General features: G+C 38.9%; 1 protein-coding gene across 1 annotated transcript in view; it reads right to left on the bottom strand.

The window, feature by feature from the left end:
* Nucleotides 1-12,786, bottom strand: part of LOC127426665 (sphingomyelin synthase-related protein 1-like) — a 20,672-nt gene extending 7,886 nt beyond the window's left edge. The window contains exons 1-3 of the mRNA XM_051673619.1: nt 12,646-12,786; nt 6,150-6,480; nt 2,273-2,537 (exon numbers count right to left, since the gene is read on the bottom strand). Coding sequence (XP_051529579.1) covers nt 2,273-2,537; nt 6,150-6,450 — 566 coding nt within the window. The 5' untranslated portion in view covers nt 6,451-6,480; nt 12,646-12,786. The remainder of the gene's footprint in view (nt 1-2,272; nt 2,538-6,149; nt 6,481-12,645) is intronic.

The following is a 12,786-nucleotide window of genomic DNA, read 5'->3' on the forward strand; positions in this document are numbered from 1 at the left end:
TTATTGATGGAATAAACTGCATTTGAACATTCTTCAAAAGCTACAATGTGACTAATATGATGAAAGACTTTTGCTAAAATATAATTAGTAAAATTAATATTTTTGAATTGTACCTAGAAGGGTTTCCTAGAGGGTTAGAAGGTCCCTTTATAATTAATAAAGGATTTCTTTTATATGTAAGCAAAATGGACATTGTAACCAAAATATAATCGATATAGAATCAAATCGAGAACTTGTGAATCAGAACGGAATCGGGAAATCTTTATCAGTAACACAGTTCAAGTTCACCTGTTCATTGGCTTCATTATGGTATGTTTATGTTGTGGATATAGCTGATATCCCAAAGTTGTTGGGGGGGGGGGGATTTGGTGGTGGTTGTATTGTGCCTTGGGCAAAACCCGCTTCAACACGCCCCCAAAGTTGTTGATGAGGGGGTTGGGGGGGTGGGGGGGTTTGGGTGTTGGTGGTGGTGGTGGTGGTAGGGTGTCTTGGGCAAAACCCGCTTCAACACGCCCCCAAAGTTGTTGACGGGGGGGGGGGCGTTGGTGGTTGTTGTATGGTGCCTTGGGCAAAACCCGCTTCAATACGCCCCCAAAGTTGTTGACGGGGGGGGTTGGTGGTGGTTGTATGGTGCCTTGGGCAAAACCCGCTTCAACACGCCCCCAAAGTTGTTGACGGGGGGTGGTGTTGGTGGTGGTTGTATGGTGCCTTGGGCAAAACCCGCTTCAACACGCCCCCAAAGTTGTTGACGGGGGGGGGATGGGTGTTGGTTGCATGGTGCCTTGGGTGAAACCTGCTTCAACATGCCCCCAAAGTTGTTGACGTGGGCGGGGTGTTGGTGGTGGTTGTATGGTGCCTTGGGCAAAATGCACTTCAACACGCCCCCAAAGTTGTTGACGGTGGGGGGGGGGTTTGGGTGTTGGTGGTGGTGGTAGGGTGTCTTGGGCAAAACCCGCTTCAACACGCCCCCAAAGTTGTTGACGGGGGGGGGGGGATGGGTGTTGGTTGTATGGTGCCTTGGGCAAAACCCGCTTCAATACGCCCCCAAAGTTGTTGACGGGAGGCGGGGGTGGTGGTGTTGGTGGTGGTTGTATGGTGCCTTGGGAAAAACCCGCTTCAACCACCCCCCCCACAAGATGCCACCCTGGGCAACTGCACACGTCGCCCATGCCTAAATCCGCTACTGTCCCTACTTTACAAACCACAGAAAAGGATGCTAAAAAGGATTAGAAGTGAAGAAAAGAGCAGAAAACACATTTAAAAGCACCTGTTCAAAAACAGAGCAAGAAAGAGATGATTTGAGGGTAGAAACAACATTTTACATTTGGCAGACACTTTTATTCAAAGCAACTTACAGTGCTCTGATCACAGGGACAGTACCCCCTGGAGCAACCTGCCTTGCTCAATGACACAATGGTGGTGGCTGTGGGGATTGAACCAACAACCTTCTGCTTACCAGTTCAGTGCTTTAGTCCACTACACCACCACCACATCCGATAGATACAGATGTAGTTCAGAAATATAATTTATGGAATATCGTTCATTAAATTGGGTGATTACATCACAAGACCGCAGTGTCTGTTTTCTTATTCAAACTGTGTGAGCAGGATAAATTGAAAAATATCAATATCACTTTCAAAATAAAAAACATTACATTATATTAGTGATGGATAAATATAGAGCATGATGGAAAATTTACAGCTTAAAATGATGATATGCATAAATTATTTTTAATTCTTGTTTTTTTTCTGCTTTTATGCACATTAACAACTTAATCATTTATCACTATCCACTGGTGAACTGCTTTACAAAACTAATATTGTGCACAGTCTACAAAGAATTAACTTGACTAGTTTTAGTTGCAATGTACACTTAGCCTAATAAATATTTAAAATGTAAAGTCTTTAGTGTCCAACATTATTAGTAAACCCAATATTAAAGAACCGATAACCGATCAAGTGTAAAAGTGTAAATATCGGTTAAAAATAAAGGTCAAACTGATTATCTCTACTGTATTAGTGACCTTTGCAAACAAAGAATGATGAAGTCTCAGTCACCATTCACTTTCATTGCATCTTTTTTCCATACAATGTTATACAATAAAATGATGACTGAGGCGACCACTCTGCCTAATGTCTCCTTGTGTGTTCCACAGAAGACAGAAAGTCATATGGGTTTGGAACGACATGAGGGTGAGTAAATGATGACAGAATATTCATTTTTGGGTAAACTGTTCCTTTAACTAACAAGCTTCATATGAACTTGGACTCACCTGTCCAGGAAGATGTCAGGTAGTGGTGGGTATGTTCTCATGTCTGGTACTCGCTCATGTACGATCACCATGACGAATGACGTGAAACCAAAGACGAAGACTACGTAGACGGAGCTGATGATGGTTTTCCAGTACTCCGGATCCAGTCTCCGCGGCTGCTGCTTGTATTTGCCATTGTTGTACTGGTGATACTGGTCACCACTCAGAGTGTCCAATACGTCACAATCACGCACAGAGTCGCCGTTACACAACCAATCCACTCCACCTGTACATGAGCACAAAGCTCATAATCAAATACTGTACACACACCATGAATGCATACATATTTTGAAGTTGAAATGCAGATCTTGGGAAAGTTGTTTGTTTGATAAGTGTGTGCACGCATATTTATTTATGTTTGCACTAACTACGTTTCTATCCATGTTTTTTTTTTTTTTTTTTTTGCAACAAAAATTATAGCGCATCAAAAAGTTTACCGATATAGCTGATGGAAATGCAAATTATCACTAAAATTTCACAAGTGTCGACATAATATTTTTCCGTTTAACTCTAGCGCATAAACTCTATGTTGATACATCAAATGTCGCGAAAAACTTGGAAACACTTTTTGTCAAGAAAATTGGCATTAACGCAAAAATGTTGTGTCACATGACAGAATTTACCCCAATCGTTAGCCTGTGTTAATCATGATGACAAAGTACACATGCTTGAAAGAAAAAGTATTGTACGTGAAGCATTCCTCAAACTGTTATGGATTGGATTTAACAGCATATCTGCACAGATCCGATAATGCAAACACATCTTCGTCATGACACTTCCAGGAGTGTCAACACAAATATCTTGTATCATGCACCGGTCATCGACAAGTACAAGGAGAACAAATGAATGGCCACTCATTGCGATTAATTTAATCACAGTAGCCATCCGTTTATCAGTTAAGTTGCTTTTCCACACCATTCAAAATAATAGACGGCAGTCATGGAACTAGCCCACAATACAAAAAAACATATCATTTCTGTGCACAAAGATGTTTCAAATTAAAAATAAATACACAATACTAGGAGAAAAGCTTCGGTGTGCTTTTTTTGGATCACTAACTATATAGCCCAATTCTATAAAATTACTGATTAGTTTACTTTTGAAAAAATGCTGGCAAAATTCCCTGTATTAAATTAAATAAATTACCAAACGAAAAAAGCATTCAATTAAAAAAATAAATTACCAAACGAAAAAATTATATTGTTAGGCCTATATACTTGCCTTTTCTTTACACAATCTTAAATTAGCCTTGTCCTGTTCTGTAGATGGAAAAAAGTCGGCTGAATGACATTCTCAGAATGTTCTAAACTTTTTTCAAGATTATAAACTATCAGAACTATTTGTCCAATGCCGAGTTCACTTTTTACCTCGTTTCGCATTTGCTGAGCTTCTTCAGAAACTAAACTGCACTATGATGCTAAAATTAATTTGAGATGACAATCAAGTTCAGCTGGTTGTTACAAGTTGCTGGAGAAATATACGGGACATAATGCTGTTGTGGTGGCGATGCTTTAGATTAGATGATTGTTCAAAATATCCTATTGAATATCAGGAATGAGTCATACAGTATGTAAACCCTGATATTACACCATATCAATTTTTCTTTAATAGCTGTGCACACAGTATATACACATCGATGGATGGTCCTTACACTTAGTTTCCCCCACTACTTGGTGCAGGCTGCCAGCTTGAACAGGGCCATGACGATTCGCTTTCAGGTCGGCACCCGTGGCAACCTCCGATAGGTGCAACATCAGGACCAATATTACAGTCCTATCAGAAGGACAACTGTTTTGATTGCAATTGCTCATCTTCTGATTGCATTTATTTGTGAAATTAAAATGACAGTAAGCTGAATTGTCTCAATCCTCTCCCCATTTTACCAAAACTTCAGAGGAAAAAAAATTTAGGGACATCTGGTAGGCGAAAAGTACACAATTAGCGATAAACTCACATTTCTGTATGGAAACGGCTTAAGGGCAGATTTCTTTAGCGATAAACCAAAACTTATGCGACAAAGTGTTTTTTAAGCATGACATCATCACGCACACCCTTTTTATCGATAAAAGGCCATTTGAATGGAAACAGGCAGAAGATGGCACATTTCGCAAAATTATTTTACACATTTTCACTTTGTCGATAACAAAACAGCGCGAAAAGTCGATGGAAACTAGGTAACTGATAACCTAAATAAATCCATTCTTGATAAAGCTCCATTTTCAGACTTGACAAACACAAGTGACATGCAACAAGAGTAATTACGTGTCAACTCATCTAGAGGTCCCCAGTTAAAAATGTTGTCTTTGTTTATATTTACTGGTGAAACAAATACATATATGATGATGGAAGCCAAAATATGAATGGATCAATATTGTAATTAATGGAGTAATCCATTATTTTGTAGAAGGGGGTCAAAATGACAGTTTTCTCGTATGATTTGTGCAAAACTACAGGTCTAAAAATAACATTAGAAAGGTTTCAATGTCATGATTTTATTTTACACAGAGATAGGTAGATCTATTACTAAAATGAATTGACTTCAGCACCACTTGTTGCATTAAATGCCGAAAATGGGAAAAAGCACTTTTTGGCCATGTTTTGCTTATTCTGAAGAAAGGTGTATTTTTGGAATCTTGAAAATCATTAAAGGTAGACCGATATATTGGTTTTACAGATAAATCTATACCGATACTTGCTTTTTGGATACCGAAAAAAATATATGCCGATAGTTGCCGATAGTTTATTTTCATTTTTTCCCCTAATTAATTATTTATTAATTTATTATCAATAAACATCATCTGGTGAAATATATACATACAGAACTCTTCATCTGGTGACTCTATAGACTATAAAAATCTTCATTTGGTAAATACTCACATAAAGAGCATTATAAAGTAGCCAAATCTCTAATTTCAAAATAAGAGTCCCCGGTGTATCTCAAGCTTGTTTTAAGTAAAAGTCCAGCACAGGGCTCCAGAGTGCGACTAACTGGTCTAATTCTGCGCCAATTTTTCCTGCTAGTGCGACTAAGTTTTGTTATAGGTTGCACTGGTGCGACTTCAGTGTTGGCCAACCCTCTCTCTTTCGCTCTCCGTTTATGTGCTGCCGTTTTCTGTAAAGCAATATCAACCAGCAAGTGCATCACCCGGATCAATAGACAGAACAGCGCGAGTGCAGAGCAGATGAATTAACACACGGATCAGTCTAAAGCTCTCAACCACCGTGCGAAGCGTAAATCACTGATTGTACGTGTCCGCTGGCATCTTTCCAACTGTAAACGTGCATATATAAGACTATGTTTTTGCTTGTGTACTGAGCAATAGTGTATAGACTATACACACATATTACAAACACGCCCCAAAGCTAAATACATTAAATGCATTTTATGCTACATATTATTTTAGAAAATATATTTTCATAATAAATGTTCTCATATAACTACTATAGCTCTATTAAATGTATTATATGCTACATATTATTTTATAAAATATATATTCATAATAAATGTTCTCATATAACTACTATAGCTCTATTAAATGTATTACAATAAACAATGTGAAAACAGAACAGACGTGAGCAAAAACACGTCCGGTGTGAACGGCCCCTAACTCGTCCATTCGGGCGTGTCTTTGAGTGAGTGCACATGCACGAAACAAGTTCGGTAAGCCTGTTTATTTTTTCAATAATTACAAACCCGAACATGACCCGAACCTGAAGTCCTACTTGAAAAACTGACCCAAACCTGGCCTGAAACCCATCGGGTTCTCGGGTCCCATAGGGCCCGGGTCGGGTTGCAGACCTCTAACCCATCAGGACCTGAAATGCAGAAGCAACGCACCTGTGCTGTTCTGAGGTGTGTGTCCGTCGTAGGACAGTCCGAGCTCTTCTAGTACATCAGTATTCTGCTTCTGAAGCTTCCTGAGAGAAAGCATGAGCCGTTTGATGTCTCCCAGCACCTTGAGCTCCAGCGGAGGGGAACGCAGGTCGTACTCGCTCAGAGTCAGCAGACTGGTACCATCCAGACGATGTTTGTTGCACAGCAGGTCCACATAATTGCAGAAACCCTCCTCGCGCAGCCAGCGACCCACATGCTTCGGAGTCCAGTGTCTCACGCTGAGATGCCCGCCGTTACCTGCCATCTTTCTTGATCTCACTTTCTCTCACAAGAACTAGACCAAAAAGAGAAAATCATAAACATTCACAACTGTACCTTTAAAAAATCAACATGAAATCAAAACTGATGTTCTGTACATGTTCTTGGCCTTATTGTAAGTGATTCATCTGTGCACATTATTCCAAAGAAACAAATCTCAGAATTCATAATCTTTGATCAAAATGGCATAATTTTCACATTAGGAAATATGTCCCTTTACGGAAATAAAATGGGTTGTGCACATTTGCTGATGATCTCAATATCCAGAACTGCCCACAAATCCACGCTGATGTGCTGGCAAAGCAGGCCACATTAACAGCCCAGAAATCTCATGATTTGGTCAGTGGAGGATTTGAAACTCTGAATCGCAGCTGTGACTCTCGGATTGAGATGAGAAAGTGTTTGGCAGGCAACCAACTTGTTCATTAAGGCTCAAACTGAATAAGCTGTATCTGTTTGTGTTGTGAAGTGGAAAAACTGCCTCTAATATGCACAAGATAAACAAACAAACCATTTCAATATTTATTGTGGAACAAAGCATTTCTATCTATTAAAAAAAAACAATATTTAATATTAAAGACGTGAAATACCTTGTTATTTAATTCATTATTTATTCAACAATAATTATTATTTTTTATTTAAGATACATAAAATGTTAGCTTATAGCAAGACAAAGGAGTCAGTCATTTTAAATGAAAAACTTTAACCCTTGTGCGACCTTCGGGACCTTTTTGTCTTTTTTATTTTTGTTTTTTTCGATCATTTTGGCTGTTAATGCCAACGGCATACATTTTGCCAATGTGTGTATTTTGGGGGGTATTTTAATATTTCAACCTCTGTTCCTATAATACATCTATAATACACTGTGTGCACAAAATAGTTACACTCAGGACCTTCAGGACAAAAATGTCTCCATTGAAACCCATAAAAACTGCAATATTTGATCCCAGTGCCATTAAAGCATAAAATCATGAATTCTATGATATTATACTTTCATTCCAGAGCACTGGCTTCAAAATTTACATTTTTATATTTTCCACCAGATGGCGCCATTTTTCTCATGTTTAGCCTATGGAGCAAATACAAGCTTTTCCCCTATTTTCTGTTTGCTGTATTATAGAGCACTGCAGGCCAACTGAATAAACGATGCAGCTAAAATTGTGTGTGTGTGTGTGTTGGTATGGATGTCAGATTGTGTTTTATATGTGTGTATTGAGAAATTTGTGTGTGTGTGTGTGTGTGTAAAAAACAACAGTGGCATTATGTAAACAAACTGGCATTTAAAGGGTTAAAATCCTGAAAATGAATATTTGGTAGTTATGTTCAGGACTGTTTGTGGTTAAAAAAATGAACTCATTGAAAGTGGAAAATAATATTAATATATAATATTATTATGGCAGTTTGTTTTTTTTTTTTTACCTCTAAGGACCTCTGATTAACTTTTTTTTAAATTGACGCACAAGGGTTAAAAATGTAATTTCCATCAGCGTCATTTCCAGCACAGAATTAAACACAAAATGACACTGTGGTGGCAACTTTCATGACAAAAATGACTTAAATCTCCTGCGATGCATGTGCATACACTGTTGGACATTGTTGGTAGACTAATTAAAAAAATGTGAAAGAGAGTGTGAAAAAGAGATTTTACTTTCTAGAAGTCCACAGAGATAAAACTCCCTAAAGTTGAAGAAACACCCATATACGTAAAATGTGGTGGTTAAATATAATGGAGTTTGTTACCCATTTATGACAACATAATAAATATCTATACGAATATTTGTGCCTGAAAGGGGCAAAACAGTGATTTCCACAATTTTCCTTCATTAGCTCCTATAAAGCAAAGTCTCTCTGGATGATTGTTTATTCTCCTCCACAGCAACAGACTGCTAATGCTTAGAAACACACCCACACTTACCACTTGCCATGCCACTTTTACACTAATATAGCTCGGCTGTCTAACAGCACAGAAGGAGAAACAGAAGGTTGTTTTGCTTACGTCTCAAGCTGAACTCACAAATGGAAACTCCTTGCGAAGACATATGTGCTAGCATCAGTCAAATATATTGGGAAACATCTTCTTTTCCTGCTTAAAAGTCTGACCGCAGACTTACTGACACATCACAAAAACACTGTTCCACCACAGCAAACACACACTGATCTGTTCATACTACCGCTTTACAGGAAAATAAATATGAAACCAGAAAATTTGGAAAACCCAAAAATGTAATCTTGCATAAAACTTCTCCAGAGTGCATGCCACTAACATACTATGATGACACGATCATGTGAAGCATGCAGTTCTCATTTTTTAAGCTCTTCCTCAACATACAGTATAGGGCTGGGTGATATGATGATATTTATTGTGGCAGCGATATAAAGTGTCAATCTATAGAGATTTTGCTAGATCATGTAGATTGCGATATGTAATTATCCATGTGCACAGCATGGGCTTATCTATCAGTTGGCAGGGCTTCACATTGCCCAAGCAAATTCAATTACATTCATTTCGTATTCTGCGTACAATAAGCGCTGAATATGCTTCTCATCTGATGCGTGCATCTGTGTTTCATGTCTGCCTGCACTATCTCTAGAGCATGCAAGCGCACGCAATTCCAGCATGCTTTCTGATATTTACAGGACAGCACAAAGCGTGATAAAGCGTGCTACTTAATTGTTTTTGACCCAGGAAAAACCCTGAGAAAAACATCTCAGAACGAGACGTCTCCCAAACAAGTCAAGAAAATGAAGAAGAGCTTGTTATTAAAACAGGTGCATCATCTGTGGTGTGGGTTCACAAAACCCAAAAAATAATATGCAAACTGAATTGCACGATGATAATCACTCATAACACAGGTAATTTGGTTTACCTCAAAATTAAGCATGTAAAAGTATATTATGAAAGCCAAAAGATGCGCTCCGCATTAATTTAGCTATATATATATATATATACAGTGCATCCGGAAAGTATTCACAGCGCTTCACTTTTTCCACATTTTGTTATGTTACAGCCTTATTCCAAAATGGATTAAATTCATTATTTTCCTCAAAATTCTACAAACAATACCCCATAATGACAACGTGAAAGAAGTTTGTTTGAAATCTTTGCAAATTTATTAAAAATTAAAAACTAAAAAAAAAATCACATGTACATAAATATTCACAGTCTTTGCTCAATACTTTGTTGAAGCACCTTTGGCACCAATTACAGCCTCAAGTCTTTTTGAGTATGATGCTACAAGCTTGGCACACCTATTTTTGGGCAGTTTCTCCCATTCTTCTTTGCAGGACCTCTCAAGCTCCATCAGGTTGGATGGGGAGCGTCGGTGCACAGCCATTTTCAGATCTCTCCAGAGATGTTCAATCGGGTTCAAGTCTGGGCTCTGGCTGGGCCACTCAAGGACATTCACAGAGTTGTCCCGGAGCCACTCCTTTGTTATCTTGGCTGTGTGCTTAGGGTCATTGTCCTGTTGGAAGATTAACCTTCGCCCCAGTCTGAGGTCCAGAGCGCTCTGGAGCAGGTTTTCATCAAGGATGTCTCTGTACATTGCTGCATTCATCTTTCCCTCGATCCTGACTAGTCTCCCAGTTCCTCCTGCTGAAAAACATCCCCACAGCATGATGCTGCCACCACCATGCTTCACTGTAGGGATGGTATTGGCCAGGTGATGAGCGGTGCCTGGTTTCCTCCAGACATGATGCTTGCCATTCAGGCCAAAGAGTTCAATCTTTGTTTCTCATGGTCTGAGAGTCCTTCAGGTGCCTTTTGGCAAACTCCAGGCGGGCTGTCGTGTGCCTTTTACTGAGGAGTGGCTTCCGTCAGGCCACTCTACCATACAGGCCTGATTGGTGGAGTGCTGCAGAGATGGTTGTTCTTCTAGAAGGTTCTCCTCTCTCCACAGAGAAACGCTGGAGCTCTGTCAGAGTGACCATCGGGTTCTTGGTCACCTCCCTGACTAAGGCCCTTCTCCCCCGATCGCTCAGTTTGGCCGGGGCGGCCAGCTCTAGGAAGAGTCCTGGTGGTTCCAAACTTCTTCCATTTACGGATGATGGAGGCCACTGTGCTCATTGGGACCTTCAATGCTGCAGAAATGTTTCTGTACCCTTCCCCAGATCTGTGCCTCAATACAATCCTGTCTCGGAGGTCTACAGACAATTCCTTGGACTTCATGGCTTGGTTTGTGCTCTGACATGCACTGTTAACTGTGGGACCTTATATAGACAGGTGTGTGCCTTTCCAAATCATGTCCAATCAACTGAATTTACCACAGGTGGACTCCAATCAAGTTCTAGAAACATCTCAAGGATGATCAGTGGAAACAGGATGCACCTGAGCTCAATTTTGAGTGTCATGGCAAAGGCTGTGAATACTTATGTACATGTGATTTTTTGTATTTATTATTAAGGTTTATTTATTTTTTTGCAAGAAGTGTTTATATTTTTTATATTTATTTTCTGCAAGAAGTGTTAACATAATTTTGGAAATTTTCTGCAAGAAGCGTTTATTTTTTTATTTTTATTTTTTTTAACTTATTATTCTCTATGTTGTATTGGTTTGGAAAGATCTTGAGTTTCTTGAGTAAAGTTTATAATAATATTGGTTCGCATCATACCAGACTGAAATGTGGCACAATGTGAAATGTAGCATTATTGTAAGAATGATTTAAAACCAAGTTGGGGTTTTTGTTTTGTACTTTTGACTATTGTCAAGCTCTAAATAAAGAGAAAATTATATACAAAGAAATATTTGAAAGAAATTAATTCACTGACAGAATTACACAACAGATATTACAATAAGGTTATTTATTACATAAGCCAATTTTTCTTGATTTTCCCAAAATGTTTTACTATATCGTGATATATATCTCGTTATCATGAATATATGAGTATAAAATAACTCATATGGTAATATAAGATTTTGGTCGTATCGCCCAACCCTAATACAGTAACACACTGATCAAAAAGTGGTCAGAGAAGATGCATGTTAATGTTTCGGCTGTTCACTTGTGGTTGGTTCACCCAAGATAGATGTTAATATCAGGGGTAAACAGAGTCCTGGAAGAGGGAGTGCTTAATTCAGTAGTTAAAGGGATAGATCACCCAAAAAGGAAAATTCACTCATCATTATTCCCCCTTACGCCATTCAAGATACGTATGACTTTCTTTCATCTGCTGAACACAAATGAAGATTTTTAGAAGAATATTTCAGCTCTGTAGGTCCATACAGTGCAAGTGAAGGGCTAGAACTTTGAAGCTCCAAAAAGCACATAAAGGCAGCATAAAAGAAATCCATAAGACTCCAGTGGTTTAATCCATGTCTTCTGAAGTGATATGATAGGTGTGTGTGAGAAAAAGGTCAATATTTACTTAAATATTGATTTTTCTCTCACCCATATGGCCACACCCGACAAAGCCACGCCCATTCTGATGTAGAGAGAAATAACGCCACTCTATCAGACACAAGAAAACAACAGAAGAGTAATCTGACTCTGATACTAAAGTAGTTCAGGTATAATTGGGTCCCTCAACTCATTATACTTTGGACTTCAATACCTAATACAGAGAGACTTGTTGATAACCGAATGGACCCAGAACCTGCCACATAGACACAGTCACACCCTTAGAACTACAATAAACCTGGCTGTGTCTCAAAACCTAGCGAGCTCCCTACCTAGACAGCATTTAGCCCAAAAATGTTGCTAAGATAGGCAGCTCACTAATTTTGGAGAAAAAAACAAAAAACAACTATTTGAAACCAATCCAGTATATCTGGGTTTGGTGGCACAAATAATCATATCAGGGCCTGTCTGCAATGAATAAGACACAAAATAATAACACATAATCAAACACGTCATACGCTAACATGGATTTATAGTGAATATATCCAGGGGCATAGATTCCAGGGGGAATGGGGGGGAGGTAACCCCCCCTAATAATCAAAACAAGCAAGTACAACCACCCCAATATTTATGCCATGATCAATGGAAACATGTAAGTGCTTCACATTTCTAATGTCCACTCATTAAATTACAAGAATATGACACAGCTGAGAAAAAATTTCGGAATACACCATTGTAATATGTTTATAAGCCTGTTATTACTCTATTCGACTCTATTATTCTGACATTTCAGGTGCATGTGAGTGTGTTAGCATGCAAGCTGTTCACCTGTTCGCTTCACTTACAGTAAACATGAGATTCTTCTCTCCAAACTGCAATAAACCTTCCGAAATCTCAGTGTGTCGGGATATTTGGGGTAAATCATCGCGCCCAGAGCCAGTTGGAAGTGCACGACTGAGCTGACAGCTATGTGTGTGTTCCAGTGT

This window comes from Myxocyprinus asiaticus, chromosome 36 (assembly GCF_019703515.2).
Source record: "Myxocyprinus asiaticus isolate MX2 ecotype Aquarium Trade chromosome 36, UBuf_Myxa_2, whole genome shotgun sequence".
NCBI lineage: Eukaryota > Metazoa > Chordata > Actinopteri > Cypriniformes > Catostomidae > Myxocyprinus > Myxocyprinus asiaticus.